This window comes from Cricetulus griseus, chromosome 7 (assembly GCF_003668045.3).
Source record: "Cricetulus griseus strain 17A/GY chromosome 7, alternate assembly CriGri-PICRH-1.0, whole genome shotgun sequence".
In the NCBI taxonomy this organism is placed as follows: Eukaryota; Metazoa; Chordata; class Mammalia; order Rodentia; family Cricetidae; genus Cricetulus; species Cricetulus griseus.
The window spans coordinates 21075965-21091910 of NC_048600.1; the positions used below are offsets into that span (position 1 = coordinate 21075965).

At 40.5% G+C, this 15946-nt stretch overlaps 1 protein-coding gene across 2 annotated transcripts in view; it reads right to left on the reverse strand.

The window, feature by feature from the left end:
- Positions 1–279: 279 nt before the first annotated feature.
- The window catches only part of Kcns3 (potassium voltage-gated channel modifier subfamily S member 3), a 47171-nt gene continuing 31504 nt past the window's right edge, over positions 280–15946 (reverse strand). For both annotated transcript variants that reach the window (XM_027424638.2, XM_027424637.2), the window contains 2 exons: positions 15675–15868; positions 280–3495 (listed from right to left, as the gene is read on the reverse strand). In XM_027424638.2, coding sequence (XP_027280439.1) covers positions 1961–3436 — 1476 coding nt within the window. In that variant the 5' untranslated portion in view covers positions 3437–3495; positions 15675–15868 and the 3' untranslated portion in view covers positions 280–1960. The remainder of the gene's footprint in view (positions 3496–15674; positions 15869–15946) is intronic.

Sequence of the window (15946 nt, forward strand, 5' to 3'; positions counted from 1 at the left end):
CAAACTATTTCTTCGTGTCTATCTCAGACATCACAGACATAATAAGAAGAATGAGACATTCTATACGTACTGACAGCCTATAGATAGGCTTTCAATGAGATGCATCTCCACACATAAAACATTGCACAAGAAATCCCTGTGGCTTCCCCATTCGAAAGAGCTCAGGGACCGAACTGGCAGCCAACCTGCCAGCACCAGTTAGCTTCTTGCTACATCTCCAAAATGGAGTCTGAGGCTACATTCCCCATATGTGTGATGGAACTATGCTGTTGGCTCAGGCAATAATCAGTATGTCTCCTTTTGTAGTGTGGTTTCTGTGTAAAAGCAGCCATCCCTTTATATATGGTAGTTTGAAAATACTGGCTCATCTAATGGTTGTGGGCACCCCTGCCTTAGAGACTCGGCACTCACTCCTCTACATAATGATCCACATCTATGTGTTTGTGTATTTCTCCTTTCCTCCACTCACACGTGACTCTGTGCTGCTGAGTGGGTGGGCTTACCCAGGTCCATTTAATTTTCAAGTTTTAGCCTAGAAGTACAAAGTATTGTAAAATTCAAACTGCACTGGAAATACACCTAGATAAAATATACCATACATTTATATATCTCAAACATCCACATGTTTAATCATTTTAATTATTTGACATGATTTTATTATTGATGTGTTCTTCTACCTGCCAACCATAAGTATAAGGAACAAAAAAACTAGCATATCATTGGGTGTACTCAAAATAAAGCACACATGTGTGTGTCAGGGGTGTGCACACGAGTGCATATGTATGTAAAAGTCAGAAGACAATCTGGGGTATCATTCTTCAATGCTATCTGTCTTTTTGAGACAGGGTCTTTCACTGATATGAGAGTCACCAAGCAATCAAGGCTGGCCAGCCAATGAATGCCACTCTGCAATGACATGCATGCAACACCATGCCTGACTTTTTTTTTTAACTGTGGGTTCTGAAGATAGAACTCAGGTCCCCATGAAAGCACATTACTAACTGAGCTATCACCTCAGTTGCAAGCAAAAATTCTTGATATTGTGATTGGAGTCTTTCCCTTCTGTGGTGGTTTGAATGAAAATGGCCCCACGGGCCCATAGAGTGTGGCACTACTAGGAGGTGTGCCCTTGGAGTAGTTGTGGCTTTGTTGGAGGAAGTGGGCTACTGGAGTGGGCTTTTAAGGTCAAAGAAGCTTAAGTCTCGCCAGTGTAACTCAGTCTCCTTCTGCTGCCTGCAGATCAAGATAGAGAACTTTCAGCTCCATCACCATGTCGGCCTGCATGCTGCCATGCTTCTACCCATGATGATAATGGACTAAATCTCTGAACTGAAAGACATCTCCAATTAAATGTGTTCCTTTATAAGACAACCATGGTCACGGTGTCTCATCACAGTAATAGAAACCCTAAGACCTTCCAAGCCCATTATGGGATAATAGGATATTCGTACTTGACATAAAAACATACAATCAAGGCTTTCTCCATACTGAATTAGAAGTTTATTGGGCTCCCAATTCCCATGTCTGAAACATAAACATGGATTTACATGCATTGTCTCATGTTGTAGATCTCACATGCATGTCGTCTTCGGTCAGCTGGGCCTCTGCTCTATCATCAGTAATTTATAGTTAGCTCAATGTGAGTGAATGACAAATACAGAATGATGCATAAGCCGTAGCAATAAATCCTTCCCAATATCATTTACTTTTTTCCTCAAAAAACCATATTACAACTCTCTCTTGTAAAAAATAAATTTCAGAACAAGGCATTTAATTGACCTCACTGAGAAAAATAAAGGCAATTCTATCATTTCAGAATTCAGCAATGAATGTCCAACTATGGCTAAAAGGTACACCCTGAGAATTAAATGATTTATTTGAACAAACCCATTAAGGTTTATAAAGCTGTGTTAACCTAATGTCAGGAAGGGACACAAGATATCGGTGCCAATGCCCCTGCTCATTTTGTGGTACAGTTCTCCAAGGATGCAGTATTATAAACATCCTCATTGTCTTCAATGCTAGAAGCATCCGTGGAGTCAGGCTCGCTGACCACGATGCCAATGGAAGACAGACTGGTAATGAAGGCATGTACTTGCTGGGCATAAACATCCCTAATGTTAAAGTAAGGTAGCTCATGGCACTTCTCCGGTGGGTCTTCACTGCACTGGTCCACATCCATGTCCTTCTGCTTCTGGTAGTACTTGGAAAACTTATTGAAGATGATGGTGATTGGAAGGGCTACCACCAAGATGCCGCAGATAATACATGTGCTTGCAATGATCTTCCCAGCTAAGGTGACTGGATGTGTGTCTCCATAGCCCACAGTGGTCATACTGATAGTGGCCCACCACCAGCAGATGGGGATACTGGTGAGACTGGATGCAAGTTCATCTTTCTCCACAGAGTAGATAAGCACGGAGAAGATGGAAATACCCACCGAAAGGAAGAGAAGCAGTAGCCCCACTTCATGGTAACTGTGCCTCAGTGTGGCCCCCAGAGATCGAAGCCCTACAGAGTGCCGGGCTAACTTCAGAATTCGGAAAATCCTCATGAGCCGAAGGATCTGGACCACCTTGCCCATATTCTCTATGTCCTCACTCTCCTCTTCCTTGGTGTCCACAGCCAACGTGGCATAGAAGGGAATGATGGAGACAAAGTCGATGATGTTCAGAGGGTTTTTCCAGAACTTCTTTTGAGAAGGGGCAGCAACCAGCCGGATGGCCAGCTCGCCAGTGAACCATGCGATGCATGCAATCTCCACTCCTTCCAGCACAGGGTCATCCACTTCTCCATCCTCATTCTGGAATTCCGACATGCTGTGTACACACATGGCCACGATGGAGGCCAGCACCACACTCAAGGAGGATATGGCGATGAGCTTGGCCGACAGGCAATAAGCTGGGTTTTCCATTCGAATCCAGATTTTCTTTCGGAGCTGACCAAATTTCAGCTCATCAAACTTCTCCAGCTCTTTCTCAAACAGAGAGGATTCTTCAAAGGAGGAGTCCGTGCTCACATCATTGCTTTTCTGGTCCCAGTCCTTCTCATGGCTCTCCTCCTTGCGCTCCTGGTATCGGCTGCTGCAGCAGGAGTCAATGAAGAGCTCGTTGATACCCCAGTACTCGATCTCCTGGCAGAAGGAGAACACGCACAGTTCCTCCATGACGTGCAGCTTCCCTGTGTAGTAAAAGTTCAAAACGTATCTGAACAGGGAGGGGTTCCGATCAAAATAGTACTCTTTATCTGCCACACTGTAGTCATCACACAGCTCCAGAATGGCCTCTTCAGAATGGCAGGTCAGCAGCTTCCCCAGTCTTGTGTGAGGGAAGCGTAGGAGTGTACTCTGGTCCACAGACTGCTTAAAGCCCCCCACGTTCAAGTTGACAAGTTCCTCGTCTTGTCCAGGGCGATGGAAAAACTCACCAAACACCATGATGGATAGAGGAGGCAGAGTGCTGGCCGGGAAGGGAGATGCCCAAGATCACATTGCACCTGAAAGGAGCACAAGACAATATTAGCCTGTGCCCAGTCCTGCCTCATCAGGACTTATTTTTAATCTGCCCTTTCCAGAATGATGGGCTGCTCTGAAGGCAAAACAGGAAATGCATTTGCAAGAAGAAAAGCACATTTCAGGGCTGTCTGGAAGGGGTTCAAAAACTTGAACATAAAATGCTAGTTTTACTAAAGAAAACCTACAGTATCATTTAATGACCTAATTCCCATTTCTTTATTAAGTACTCACATTTCATCTTCTGGCCTCCCCAACACACACACACACACACACACACACACACACAGAGAGAGAGAGAGAGAGAGAGAGGGGGGGAGAGAGAGACAGAATAAAAAGCAATGCAATTCTGATTACTTACTTGCACAATATAAACACATCTACAGTCTCAACCATGAGGCTCTCGACAAGTCAGCGGCTGTAGGGCTTGCAGCCTACATTTGTCCATCCCAAACTCATCCACCCAGAGAAAAAGTGCTCTCCTCTTTTCCACATTTGATTCATGGGAGACAGAGATGAGCTCTTACAATGACTGTGGATGCTCCAGCAATGTACTTTTAGGAGAGCCCATTATTTATGTTTGGACACTGACACTCAGGAGGATATAATTATCTCCACATAATTAAACAGCGTATATCTTACAGATATCATTACACTTCCCAGGATGGGGTTTCAGGACTATCCACATGGAAAGAAACTGGCTGGGAAAGACCTTTTCAAGTTAAACATGTTCCGTTTCCTGGCACGAATAGTCTCTTCTCCCACCCCTGCCCTCTTCTCACAGTCTCTTACACAGCATCCTCGAGAATTATCGTACTATCCAGGGTCTACATTGGTTGGGCTCATGATATGCTTTTAGTTCTAATACTAATCAGGGTATATCAGATCCATTCCTCAGAGAGAAAATAAGGAGGGCTGGGGATGTAAAGTCCTGTTTCTACTCATGTGAATATGGATTTGTGCCGCATGTGTACAAGTGCCCTTGGAAGCCAGAAAAGGCATGGATGCCCTGTAGCTGGAACATTAAACAGTTGTAAGCTGCCACAGGAGAGTGCTGTGAACTGGACCCAGGTCCTCAACAAGAGCAGCACAGCTGACCAAACAGAGTGGGAAAGGGAGCTGTCAGCAGATGGTGTCAGGTGGGCAACAGGAATGCTGTACAGGGACCAGTAAACCATTCTGAAGAAACTGGATTTTATTCTGTTGGCAAGACTATAATGAACTGAGCTCCCATTTCAACACCACACTGCCATCTACAAAGTTCCTGCTCAAGAACCATGCAACCGAGTTACAAGAAAAAAAAATCCATCTCAGTGTTGGTATTGGGCCCATTCAAAGCTGCAGTGAGCTCCATGCAGTCAGCAGACTGCAGGATGGACATGCCTTACAAGTAAAGGGCCTTTCCAGGTGTATTTGTGACCATGACTGATACCCACTCAGACTCAGACTTCAGAGCTTCAGTCCATGACACTGTACCATGCTCGTAAATGCCTTGGCAGCCAGAACTGTAAGTAAAAACAGTTTTCTTTAAAACTTGAAAACCAGAAATAAAACATCAGTTCCACTGAGGGAAATTGGAAAGATCTCTAAAGGGAAAGATGTGCATGGGAGAAAGGGGTACAAGGCACCAGGATGAAGCAGGGACTCAAAATGGATGTGTTGGGGGCACTTATAAAGAGGGGGCATCAAGTTCAGGAGTTTACAAAGCAAAATTGACAGGATGTGGCACTTGGTTCAAGAGAAGAGAGAAATACACAGACAGGGTAAAGGAGAATATACTCTCTAGTCTGATCTCTTATGGCCAGCAAAAGCTACCGGCAAGAGAAAAGATTCCTGATCTGAAATAGGGACATAAATCACAGGTCATGTCACAGCCTTAAAACAGAGCCTCTACCATCCACTCCAGGAGAAAGTCTACAATCACAAAAACTACTCAGTTTTTGCCTCCAAGACACCAATGCTTCACGAGGCCAAAGACCAGAGTATGGCTAATGTATCTTCAATAGATTTGCTGACCTCTTCCAAAAATTCAATTTGCCTCCCTTTGCTTTCTGTTTTTAATTAGGTATCTTCTTTGAAAGGCCTAAGTCAGTGCTGTTGCCTTGGTCCAAATATTTATGTAACATCAGGTCTCTGATAGACAGTGCAAGCTAATAGCACAAAGAGTTGGAAAATGTTCCTAGGAGCTAGTTCTTCTAAGATGACACTAAGACTTTAATGGAAGCCGACTTCTGGTGGATTATTTTTCATCTTGGTGGTCCTGGAATCCCACAGTGACATAATATTTCATGATATCTCAGGCAGACAAGGATCTCATAATCAGGGCCTGTAATCCACCTCCCCTGGTGACCTATCTAAAGAGCAAGACCACCCATGAATGCCCATTTCCCACTATGTCCCTCTCCTTTGTCCTCCATGCATCTTGTTTTGTCCACACTGGGCAAGGATAGATCATCTGGAAGTCCATCCATGTGCTCCACAGAGTCTCGTCATAAAAGCAACACACATCATAAAACCAAAGATCGCATTGAAGGGGGGGGGCTTTTGAAAAAGAGACAAAAGAGAGCATTGCTGGATCAGATCCAACTCTGCAGCTCCAAAGGCAAGTTCAGATGTGCAGAGTCAAGACTGGATTCCTTGACTTCAGTTGTACCCACAGCAACCCACTCGTAGCAAGTAAAATGAAGTCTCTACCTTTACAAAGTGCAGTTAAGAGTCCCTATGTGCAGACAGTCTTTTTTCCAATTATGGCACATCCTTACGGATTTTTTTCTCATCCTGGGAATTGGCAGAAATGGAAACAAAGAATCTGAGACAAGGAACGGAAGCAGAGGCCTAAACTGGTAGCTTGGTACCTCCATGCTTCAGCATTTCGGCTCTCATGCTCAAGATCACATGGATAGAGCATGCTACTGTACATCATCACTTTCAAGGATGCTGCATTCGGACTAGCATTTATTAAAATCCATTTGTTTGCTCCTTTCAGGAAATATTTAGCGAGTCAAAAGTTACATCTATACTGTGTGATATAGCTCTGGTTTGTATACACAGGCAGTTACACACACTTGGCTCTCCATGTCCACAAAGCTCCACATGGGAGGATTCTGTCAAATACAAATCAGTAGTGACAGTGTGATTTCATCCATGGGACCCGCATGATAGAGAGAATCAACTCCCAACTCCCAGAGTTGTCATCTGACTTCCATCCACAAATGAGTGCATGTTTGTGTCTACACACACTAAACAAGTAACCATTTTTTTAATTCAGAAAAAAATGCATGTATTGTAATAATATACACAATGCAAGATTATTTAACTTTAAGATCAATATAAATTATATAAATACAAAAATCAATTCAAATATAATCGACTTGAACACATCTCCATTTTCTTTTATACTGGCCCAGTAAATGTCAAGAAATATGTTTAATCATGTAGGATTTGTATTTTATGTCCCACCAGTAACATCTGTTTTCTTAATCATGACAATCTCCTCAAGATTTCAAGACTGAGGAGATGGTTCAACAGGTACAGCACCTGCCTCAACCGCATGAGTACTCAAGTTCAGCTCCCAGGACCCACACAAAAGCCAGGTGAGCACTGCAACCTATCTGAAACCCCAACTGCATGGGAAGCAGACATAGGGGATTCCCTGGGGCAAGCTAGCCACACTATGTGAAACAGTAACCTCGGGGTTCAGCAGGAGATTCTGACTCAATATATAAAGGTGAAACTCCATAGAGGAAGACACTTCACATCAGCACAAATGCACATGCATCTACATACATGTATCACACATATGAACATGCATACACACATGTATAAACATCTGCACCCACATACAAATACATGCAAAAGAAGAAAGAAATGCAGAAAGGAAAGGAAGGAGGGAGAGAGAGAGGGAGGGAGGGAGAGAGTAATCAGATGGCATTTTGATTTGGTTTTTAAGACAAGGTCTCCTATGTAGCCTTCACTGGCCTGAACTTACTGTGTAGACCAAGCTGGCCTTGAATTCATAGAGATCCATCTGCCTCTGTCTCCTGAAGACTGAGATTAAAGGCCTTTCCCAGAAAGTGAATTTTATCATTTAACAGACTATCTTATAATTAAGAAAGTCTGAATTTTGATATATAATTGGGAAATAAGACATAGACTAAGGCCGGGTGTTGGTGGCACACACCTTTAACCCCAGCACTAGGGAGGCAGAGGCAGGCGGATCTCTGTGAGTTCGAGGCCAGCCTGGTCTCCAGAGTGAGTGCCAGGATAGGCTCCAAAGTTACACAGAGAAACTCTGTCTCAAAAAAACAAAACCAAAAAAAAAAATTGTTTGTAATTCAAATAAAAAAAGCAAACAAACAAAAAAACATAGAATAAGAAACTTTAAAAAATGCATGTGCTGAATATGTGCACAGCTTTCTGTTGTCATTGTTCTGGGAATGATAGGGCATAACAACCATGGACACAGCACTTGCATTATATGAAGTGTCACCCATTACCTGAAGACCATTCTAAGCACACAGAAGAGCATGCATGGTCTTTATGCAAATACTACACCATTGCCGAGCACCTGAGGATTTGAGTATCTGTAGGGATCTAGAAACCAAAGGGTGACTGTCATTATACAATGTGTATGTGCACATGTAGATATACAGTAAATCATACATCTACTAAATACAAATATGGATCAACTAGTTTATAAGCCATAAATAGGTAAATTTTTCTGATTCAAAAATTTTGGTTATGTGCAAGTAATTTTGTATGAGGAACCATAGCAACATAAAAATGAGTTATAGAAAAGACTGTCACATATATCACACAGAAGAGATTTAGTGCACTTAATATATGAAGAGGGTTTATTTTTAAGAAGAAAATGAATTATGACAATGTGGGAAATGGACAAGAGTTGGGAACAGACAGTTCATAGAAGAAAACCACAAATGGTACCGAAGTCAGGAAAAAAAATGTTCAACCTTCCTCAGGAGTGCATGTGAAAACCACATTGACACATTACATCTAATGCACCCAACTGGAGCAAGACCAGAGTGTCTACATGTAGTGCTGGCCAGTCTGTAGGGAAGCAGCCTTCTTCAATTTGTGCTGGGAATGTAAAATGAAGGGGAGCCTCCAGAGAGGGGAACTTGGCAATGTTTGATGGACTGGCATAGGCTTTTTACCCTCTGACCTAGTATTCTCTCTTCTAGAACTCTTCCCAAAGTTAGATAAGCAAAGCACTTCTGTGTAACTGGAAACAGTCCAAATGTCCATCAGAGGAGGAATGACTGAAAATAAATTATGGTCTACTTCTACACACGTGGGTGCGCGCACAAACACACACACACACACACACACACACACACACACACACACATCACATCATACACAATGAGATATATGCATACATACACACAGCACATCACACATGTGTATAATTAAATGTGTGTGTGTGTGTGTGTGTGTGTGTGTGTGTGTGTGTGTGTATGCATACACACACAATGCCAGAAAGTGACCTCAGGAACTATGTTAATGTTTACCTAATTATGAGACAAAATTAGATTAAAATGAAACAGACATTTCTTTAAAAATTAAACATTACTGGGTATCAAGTTGGTAACATAGCCCCCATGGATGAATTACTTCAACAAACTGACTATGCATCCTACTGGTATGTAGATTAGGACAAAAATAAATAACAATATTAAAATATTTTTAGCAATCACAGTTAAGTACTTATTCTTTTTAAAAATATTTTATTATTATTTTATGTATACAGGTGTTTGCTTGTATCTGTCTGTGTACCAAGTGCATGCCTAGTGCTGTGAGAAGCCAGAAGGTGCTTGGAACTGGAGTTTTGTGGGTGTTGGGAATTGAACACAAGTCCTCTAGAAGAATAGCCAGTGCTCTTAACCACATAACTATCTCTCCAGCCCTGTATACTTATTTTTAAACATTTACATACACATAGGATGAAGCACAGAAAGTGTTATGTTAATATCCTTAAGCACTCCAAGATGTTAGGTACAAAATAAAAATAAACATGAATATAAGAATCAAAGAAATTAAATAAAAGCTCTCTGATCCTGAATTTGACAGCATAAACATACATTTTATTTTTGCACATGGAGAGCCATATTTCCTAGCTCTGTCCGCCAAAACGAAACAACAACAAAATGAACAAACAACAAGAAAACAAATAAGAAAACAGACTGAAACAAATGACCATGTGTATGCTACATGGCTAATGGGTCATTTCTCTCCCTAAATGTGAGGTACTTATTCTCACCTCTCTAGTAGTGCTAACAGCTAGGAATTCTCAGCTAAATCGGTCACCATTTGGGAATCACCCTCAGCCAAAACAAAGATGCTTCCCAAGGTCAGAAACATAGCCAATGACTTATCGTCTATAAGAGGCTTGTCATAACCCAGCATCTTATTATATAAAGGTGGTCCACCTAGCTCCAGAGCTCTGTGACAGCCAAGTGAGGTCTGTGTTTAATTCCCATCTAAGTTCAATGCTTCCCTTTACTGAAGCCTCCTTTCCTTACTTCTTCTCAGTCACTGATCCCAAGGACACCCAACAAACTCTTATACATATCTGCCTCTGTGTATGTTAGAAAGCCCATCTAGAAGCACTAAGAAGTATCCTAATTTAGTGAGACTGAAACAAGTAAATACAGTTTCTCCCATAAAACAGCAAGGGTCCCTTGGATGAATAGCTAATTCCCGGTCTGAGAACAGAAATACACAAGAGGAACCTAGAATTTCCTTCTATACCAGAACACAAGGGAGGCTGTCAAAAACAAGGCAGAGTCAGAAAGAGTCAGAGAAACTAAGGAGACTTCCACCTGCTGAAGAGAAGCAGCATGTGTCTCACAGGGAAAAGCAAAAATCTGCAACAGATCCTAAGATATCAAATATGATAAAAGTCTTAAATTCATAGCAATAATTTCCATGCCGGTGCATGTGTGCACACAGCTGCATGAGTGCAAAGAGTGTGAGAGCCAGATGACCTTATTGTCACTGCTAAGCACCAGCCACCTTGTCTTTTGAGACAAGCTCTGTCACTTGTGTCTAGAACTTACAGACTCATCGAGGCTGGCTGGCCATAGCCACAAGGATCTGTCTGTCTACGTGCGCAACACTGAGATTACAAACAAACACCACCAAGTCTGACCTTTTAAAACAGGTTCTCAGGCTTGAACTTGGCTCCTACTGCTTGTACAGCATGCCCTCTATTGATAATCTCCTCAGCCCCCACAATAATAATTTTTAAAAAGGAACGCAGTAGTTGACAGGTCACTTTGGGAGACTACTCAAGTTCCGACTCATTAATCTATCAAAGTAAAGAGAAAAATCTAATATTTTATCCTACCTTCCTGTTCAAATTATACTTTAATTAATGAGGGAAATCTTACTTTATAAAAGCATCCCAATAATTTGAAACCACAGCAGTGGAAATAACCAAATGGTGTAACAGAAAGTAATTATTTACATTTAAAAACAAGTTGAGATCTTAAAAGTTGAAAATAATAGCTGAAAGGAGTTGGTATGACTATACTGAATGTCACAAAAAATAAAATTTGAGATAAAAAATTATTACCAGAGTCAAAGAACATTTCTAGTAATAAAAATGTCAATCCATCAAAAGGAGGCACAAGCACTATAAACATACTTAGCAATGGAGCCAAAAGAAATCTATGACATAAAAATAATGGCAGAACTAGAAGGAGAAATCATTGGCATTACTATATCCCACCTTTGATAACATATGGAACAATTATAGAAATATCCACAGGGAAATAAAGAAATTCAAACATCATGATAAACCAAAAAGATGTGACAGAAACAGAGCACTCCAGCCAGCAAGAGGTCGCTCTATCTATCTATCTATCTATCTATCTATCTATCTATCTATCTATCTATCTCTGATGGATGCAGAAGAACACTCTCTAGTACAGACAAAAGCAGCTAAGTCATCAAACAGCCTAGATAGATTCTTAAGGGAGCTAGCCATCTCCAGTCTGCTTTGACAAATTACTTGAAGTAATCAACTTAAAGAGAGAACAGGTTTGCCTGGCTTACCGTTTCAAACATTTCAGTACATCATCCTTGGCCCTGGTGTCTTGGGCCTATGGAGATACAGACAAACAGAACAGCACTGTGTGATTACATGGGTCAACCTCAAGGCAACCAGAAAGCCAAGCCAGTAAAAATGGGGGCGGGAGAATATAATATAATTCATCACCAATGAACTAACTTTCTACTGTCTCACTTCCCAGCAATTACATCACCTCTCAATAGTTCCATAACCAAGGACCCAGCCTCTATCTAACACACACAAGGTCCTTTGGAGACATTCAAGATTCAAATTACAGAAAAAGAAAAAAAGATTTAAACAATAAAGTACACCAACTACAATAGAATAAAATTATACATCAATAACAAAAGAAAAGCAGGAAATAATTTTTCAAAGTGGAAATTAAACAATAATCCTCAAGGGCCAAGACACAAAGGGAAAATTTTTTTCAATTCAATAAACAAAGACAACATTTCAACAAACTTATAGAGTGCTATAAAACAGTGACTAGGAAAAACATGTAGACTTACATGCCTATATTTAAAGAAAGAAATATCTGAAATTAAGAACTCTTGACCTTAAAACCATAGAAAATGAGTAAAGTTAAGGCCAAATTTAGCTCAAGTAAGAAAATGATAATTACACTTGAAATGAATGAAACAGAAAATAAGAACAGGAAAACAGAAAATTCAGTAGGCCAAAAACTGAGTGGGTTTTTTTTTTTAATCAATAAAACTGGTCAATCTCTAGACACATTAATCATGAGAAATGGAAGGAAACACCAATTAGCAAAATCAGCAGTGGAAGAGGGTATGTCACTACTGGCCTCACAGAAGTGGGAAGAGCTGTAAGAGCATTCTGTGAACAAATTTATAGCTGCACATTAGATAACCTATGACCTAGATAAAGTAGTTAAACTGCTAGAAATATACAACTTACAGAAAATAACTCAAGATGAGAAGTAAAATCTTAATGAACTCGAAGGATACTTAATTTGCCACTTAAAAACTCTGTGCATAGAAAAGCTCCACTGTTGAGTTCCATCGCTCCTTAGCATGGATTCTTGAACAAACCTTTCCAAGACCACAAAGAGGAAGGCACCCTCCCCAATTCTATAAAGTCGGTATTCCCTTCATACCAAGAATACAAACAGACAGGAGAAAGAAATTCAAGACCATTGTCCCTAGGGATACAGACGCAAACATAATCAACAAATCAGTAGCAAACCAAGTCCATTAACACATCCTATTTAGGGCTTCTATTACTGTGATGAAACACCGTGACCAAAAGCAACTTTGAAGAGGAAAGGGTTAATTTCACCCACAGGTCTTCTAACAGTACTTGTCAAAAGCAGTATGAGGGCAGGAACCTGGAGGCAGGAGCTGATGATGCACAGGCCATGGAGGTGAGCTGCTTACTGCTTTGCTCCTTGTGGCTTGCTCAGCCTGCTTTCTTATAGAACCCAGGACAACCACCCAGGATGGCACCCCCAACACAATGGTCTGGGCCCTCCAATGTCAATCATTAATGCCCTACATGCTTGCAGACAGCCCGATACTATGGAAGCATTTTCTCAACTGAGAGTCTCTCTGATGATTCTAGCTTATGTCAAGTTAACATAAAACTAGCCAGCACAACATATAAAAAGGATTCTATACTTTGACTATTCAGGCTTACCTCAAGAATTTAGACCTGGTTTATATATATAAATCAGCCAGGACATTAAAACATACTGCCACGTATATAGTCCATTGTCCATAGAAATGTCATACTACATTTCATCATCATATATGAAATATCCCAACAAATAAACACATATAATATACAGGAAATACATTGGTGGCCACTTAGAGCTGGAAGAAGGGAAGAGAACTGGGATTGCTAATGGGTATGGATTTCTTTTAGGAGTGATAAAAATATTCTGGATAAGACAGCCATACAACATTACAAATATATTAAAAACAGAATTATACATTTTTTAAAGAGTAAATTTTGTAACATATGAAAAACTATTTTTAATTAGTTTCACTTAGTGAATGAAGAATTGATAGCATTAAAAACTTACTGGTTGGTAGCATATAATGAAAGACCTGAACAAAATTTTAAATGTAGTAAGGAATTTTGTTAGTCCAGTAATCTTCTCTTTATCCTTACACCCAAAGGTAAATATGATTACTATCATTCACCAAGGAAGCCTCTCTTTACAGCAACTGGAGGCCATCACAGAAAACCACTACTAGACACAATTAAAAAAAAAAAAAATCCACATCATGGGAAACCCAGTCCTAATACATCACACTCCTGTGTCTATGGCTGGGGGAACTTTGTGGAAGATGGAGTAAAAAGATTGTAAGAGATAGAATAGCAGGAGGGCATATATGTATATATGCATATTGTTTCATTATAGATTTATTTGCATTATATTTGCATATGTATTTCTGCATTTCACACATATATATAAACATCAAATAGCAATTAGATGTATATTATGAAAGACTGTTAACTTTTCAGTGTCCTAATGGTATTCCAAATGGAAATATACATTAAATATTTATAGATAATATTATACAGCATTTGGTATTAATTTCTAAAATGGATAAGAAAGACAATAATGTTATGTTCTTACCCACTACCAAAAACCAAAAACTCCATAATGGAATCAGAATTAGAAAACAATTAGCTTAATATACTCTTTTATAACTTGTACTCATTACCTGTAGTCAGTCTTTATCCTCTAATATTTAGCATTTCTTGTTCCCTTTTCTTCATGTTATCTCGTACCCACTTGTACACTTGTCTGTGTATATACAAACATTATTGCCTAGGTTCTGCATATGAGAATCACTGCTCCACCTGAGCCATATTGCATGGAGGGACATTCATACAGATGTCTGTAACAATAGAGTTCTGACACTCAGAGGAAGAAGTTTTGGAGAATTTGAATGTACTGGGTCAAGCTCATAGTTTGCCCCTCCTGGACTCTCTGTTCAACTTCAACAGCCTTTCGTGTCCTCTTTATATCAGCACTTGTCACACATTAGTGTCACACCTTCTACACTTGATCCTTACTCTGCACAAATACTGAAAGTCTAGACAGTTCATAGCACTCATCTGGCCTCTCTACACTATAACCTCTTTTGTTAATGACCTGTCCTTGTCTGGTAAATGACATTCATTTTTATTTGAAAGAATTAACAAAAGCTATTGCTGTTCTCCAAAAAAAAAAAAAAAAAGTGATAGCTAAAAGATCTAGATCAGGCATGGTAAAATACAGTGGCTCCAATGGCCAAAAGGTGAAGTCCAGAAAACAAAGGGACAGTTGGGGGACTGTAATACATGCTCCAAGGTTAAACAGGGAGACTCTCCACAGCACCTCAGTACTTTGGGGGATTCAAAGATAGACTTATCAGTGCTCATGAAGAAACAAAATCCTGATTTCTATGTAGGACAATGGAGCTGACCACTAGGCTTTAGATATTATATGACTCCAAAGAAATGTGCTTCTGGGCACACTGTGACCTGAGCCAATCTCCCGACAATTCCACTTCTGTGGCTTCCTTGGTAAGCCAGACATAAAAGGACACTTACTGCAAGAGCAGTAGTGATTTTTCTTCAAGTCTGAACTGCAAATGTTGAAAAAAGAAAAAGTGGAGAGTAGGGGGAAGAAATATGTATAACACACTAACTTGCTTTTCCTTCTGATTGAAGACACTAAGGCAGGGCCTCATACAGGCCAGACTGACTTCTGACTCACTGAACACCCCAAGATAACTGAACTTCTCATCTTCTCACCTCTGCTCTCAAGCACTGGGAGCACAGAAGTGTGCCACCATGCTCGAGTTTTATACTGTGCTGAGGATCAAACCCAGGGCTTCATGTATGATAGGCAAGCACCTTGGGCTATCTACAGAACTTTCAAAATCTGGCTATGGTATGATCACAAGTTGATCTAACCTTTCCAGACCCCTGTTGGTTTCAACTGCCATTGGATTTTACAATGAAAAGAACTTCCCCATCTGTGGATTTCCTCTTTATTGCTATACTGTAAAATATTTTCCCTTGAAACTGATGCAGAAAGGCAACTCTTACCCTCTTGGTGGTGATGTCGCACACTCTGCCCTCATCCTGCACAGTGGAACGTCCATTGTCATCCAAGAAGCTTCTCCCTTCTTCCCTTACTGGAGTATGGGATACGCACAGGCATTTAGTGGCTCAAAGAAGAGATGAGTGTGGTCCTCTGGTTGCACAAGCCAAAGCAGATGCTGCTATAAAGTCAAGTTCACCTGCAGAGGAAAGCACCATACAAGCTGTCACTCAGAGGTGAAAACAAAACCAATGCATTTGTGTTCGATCACCAACTC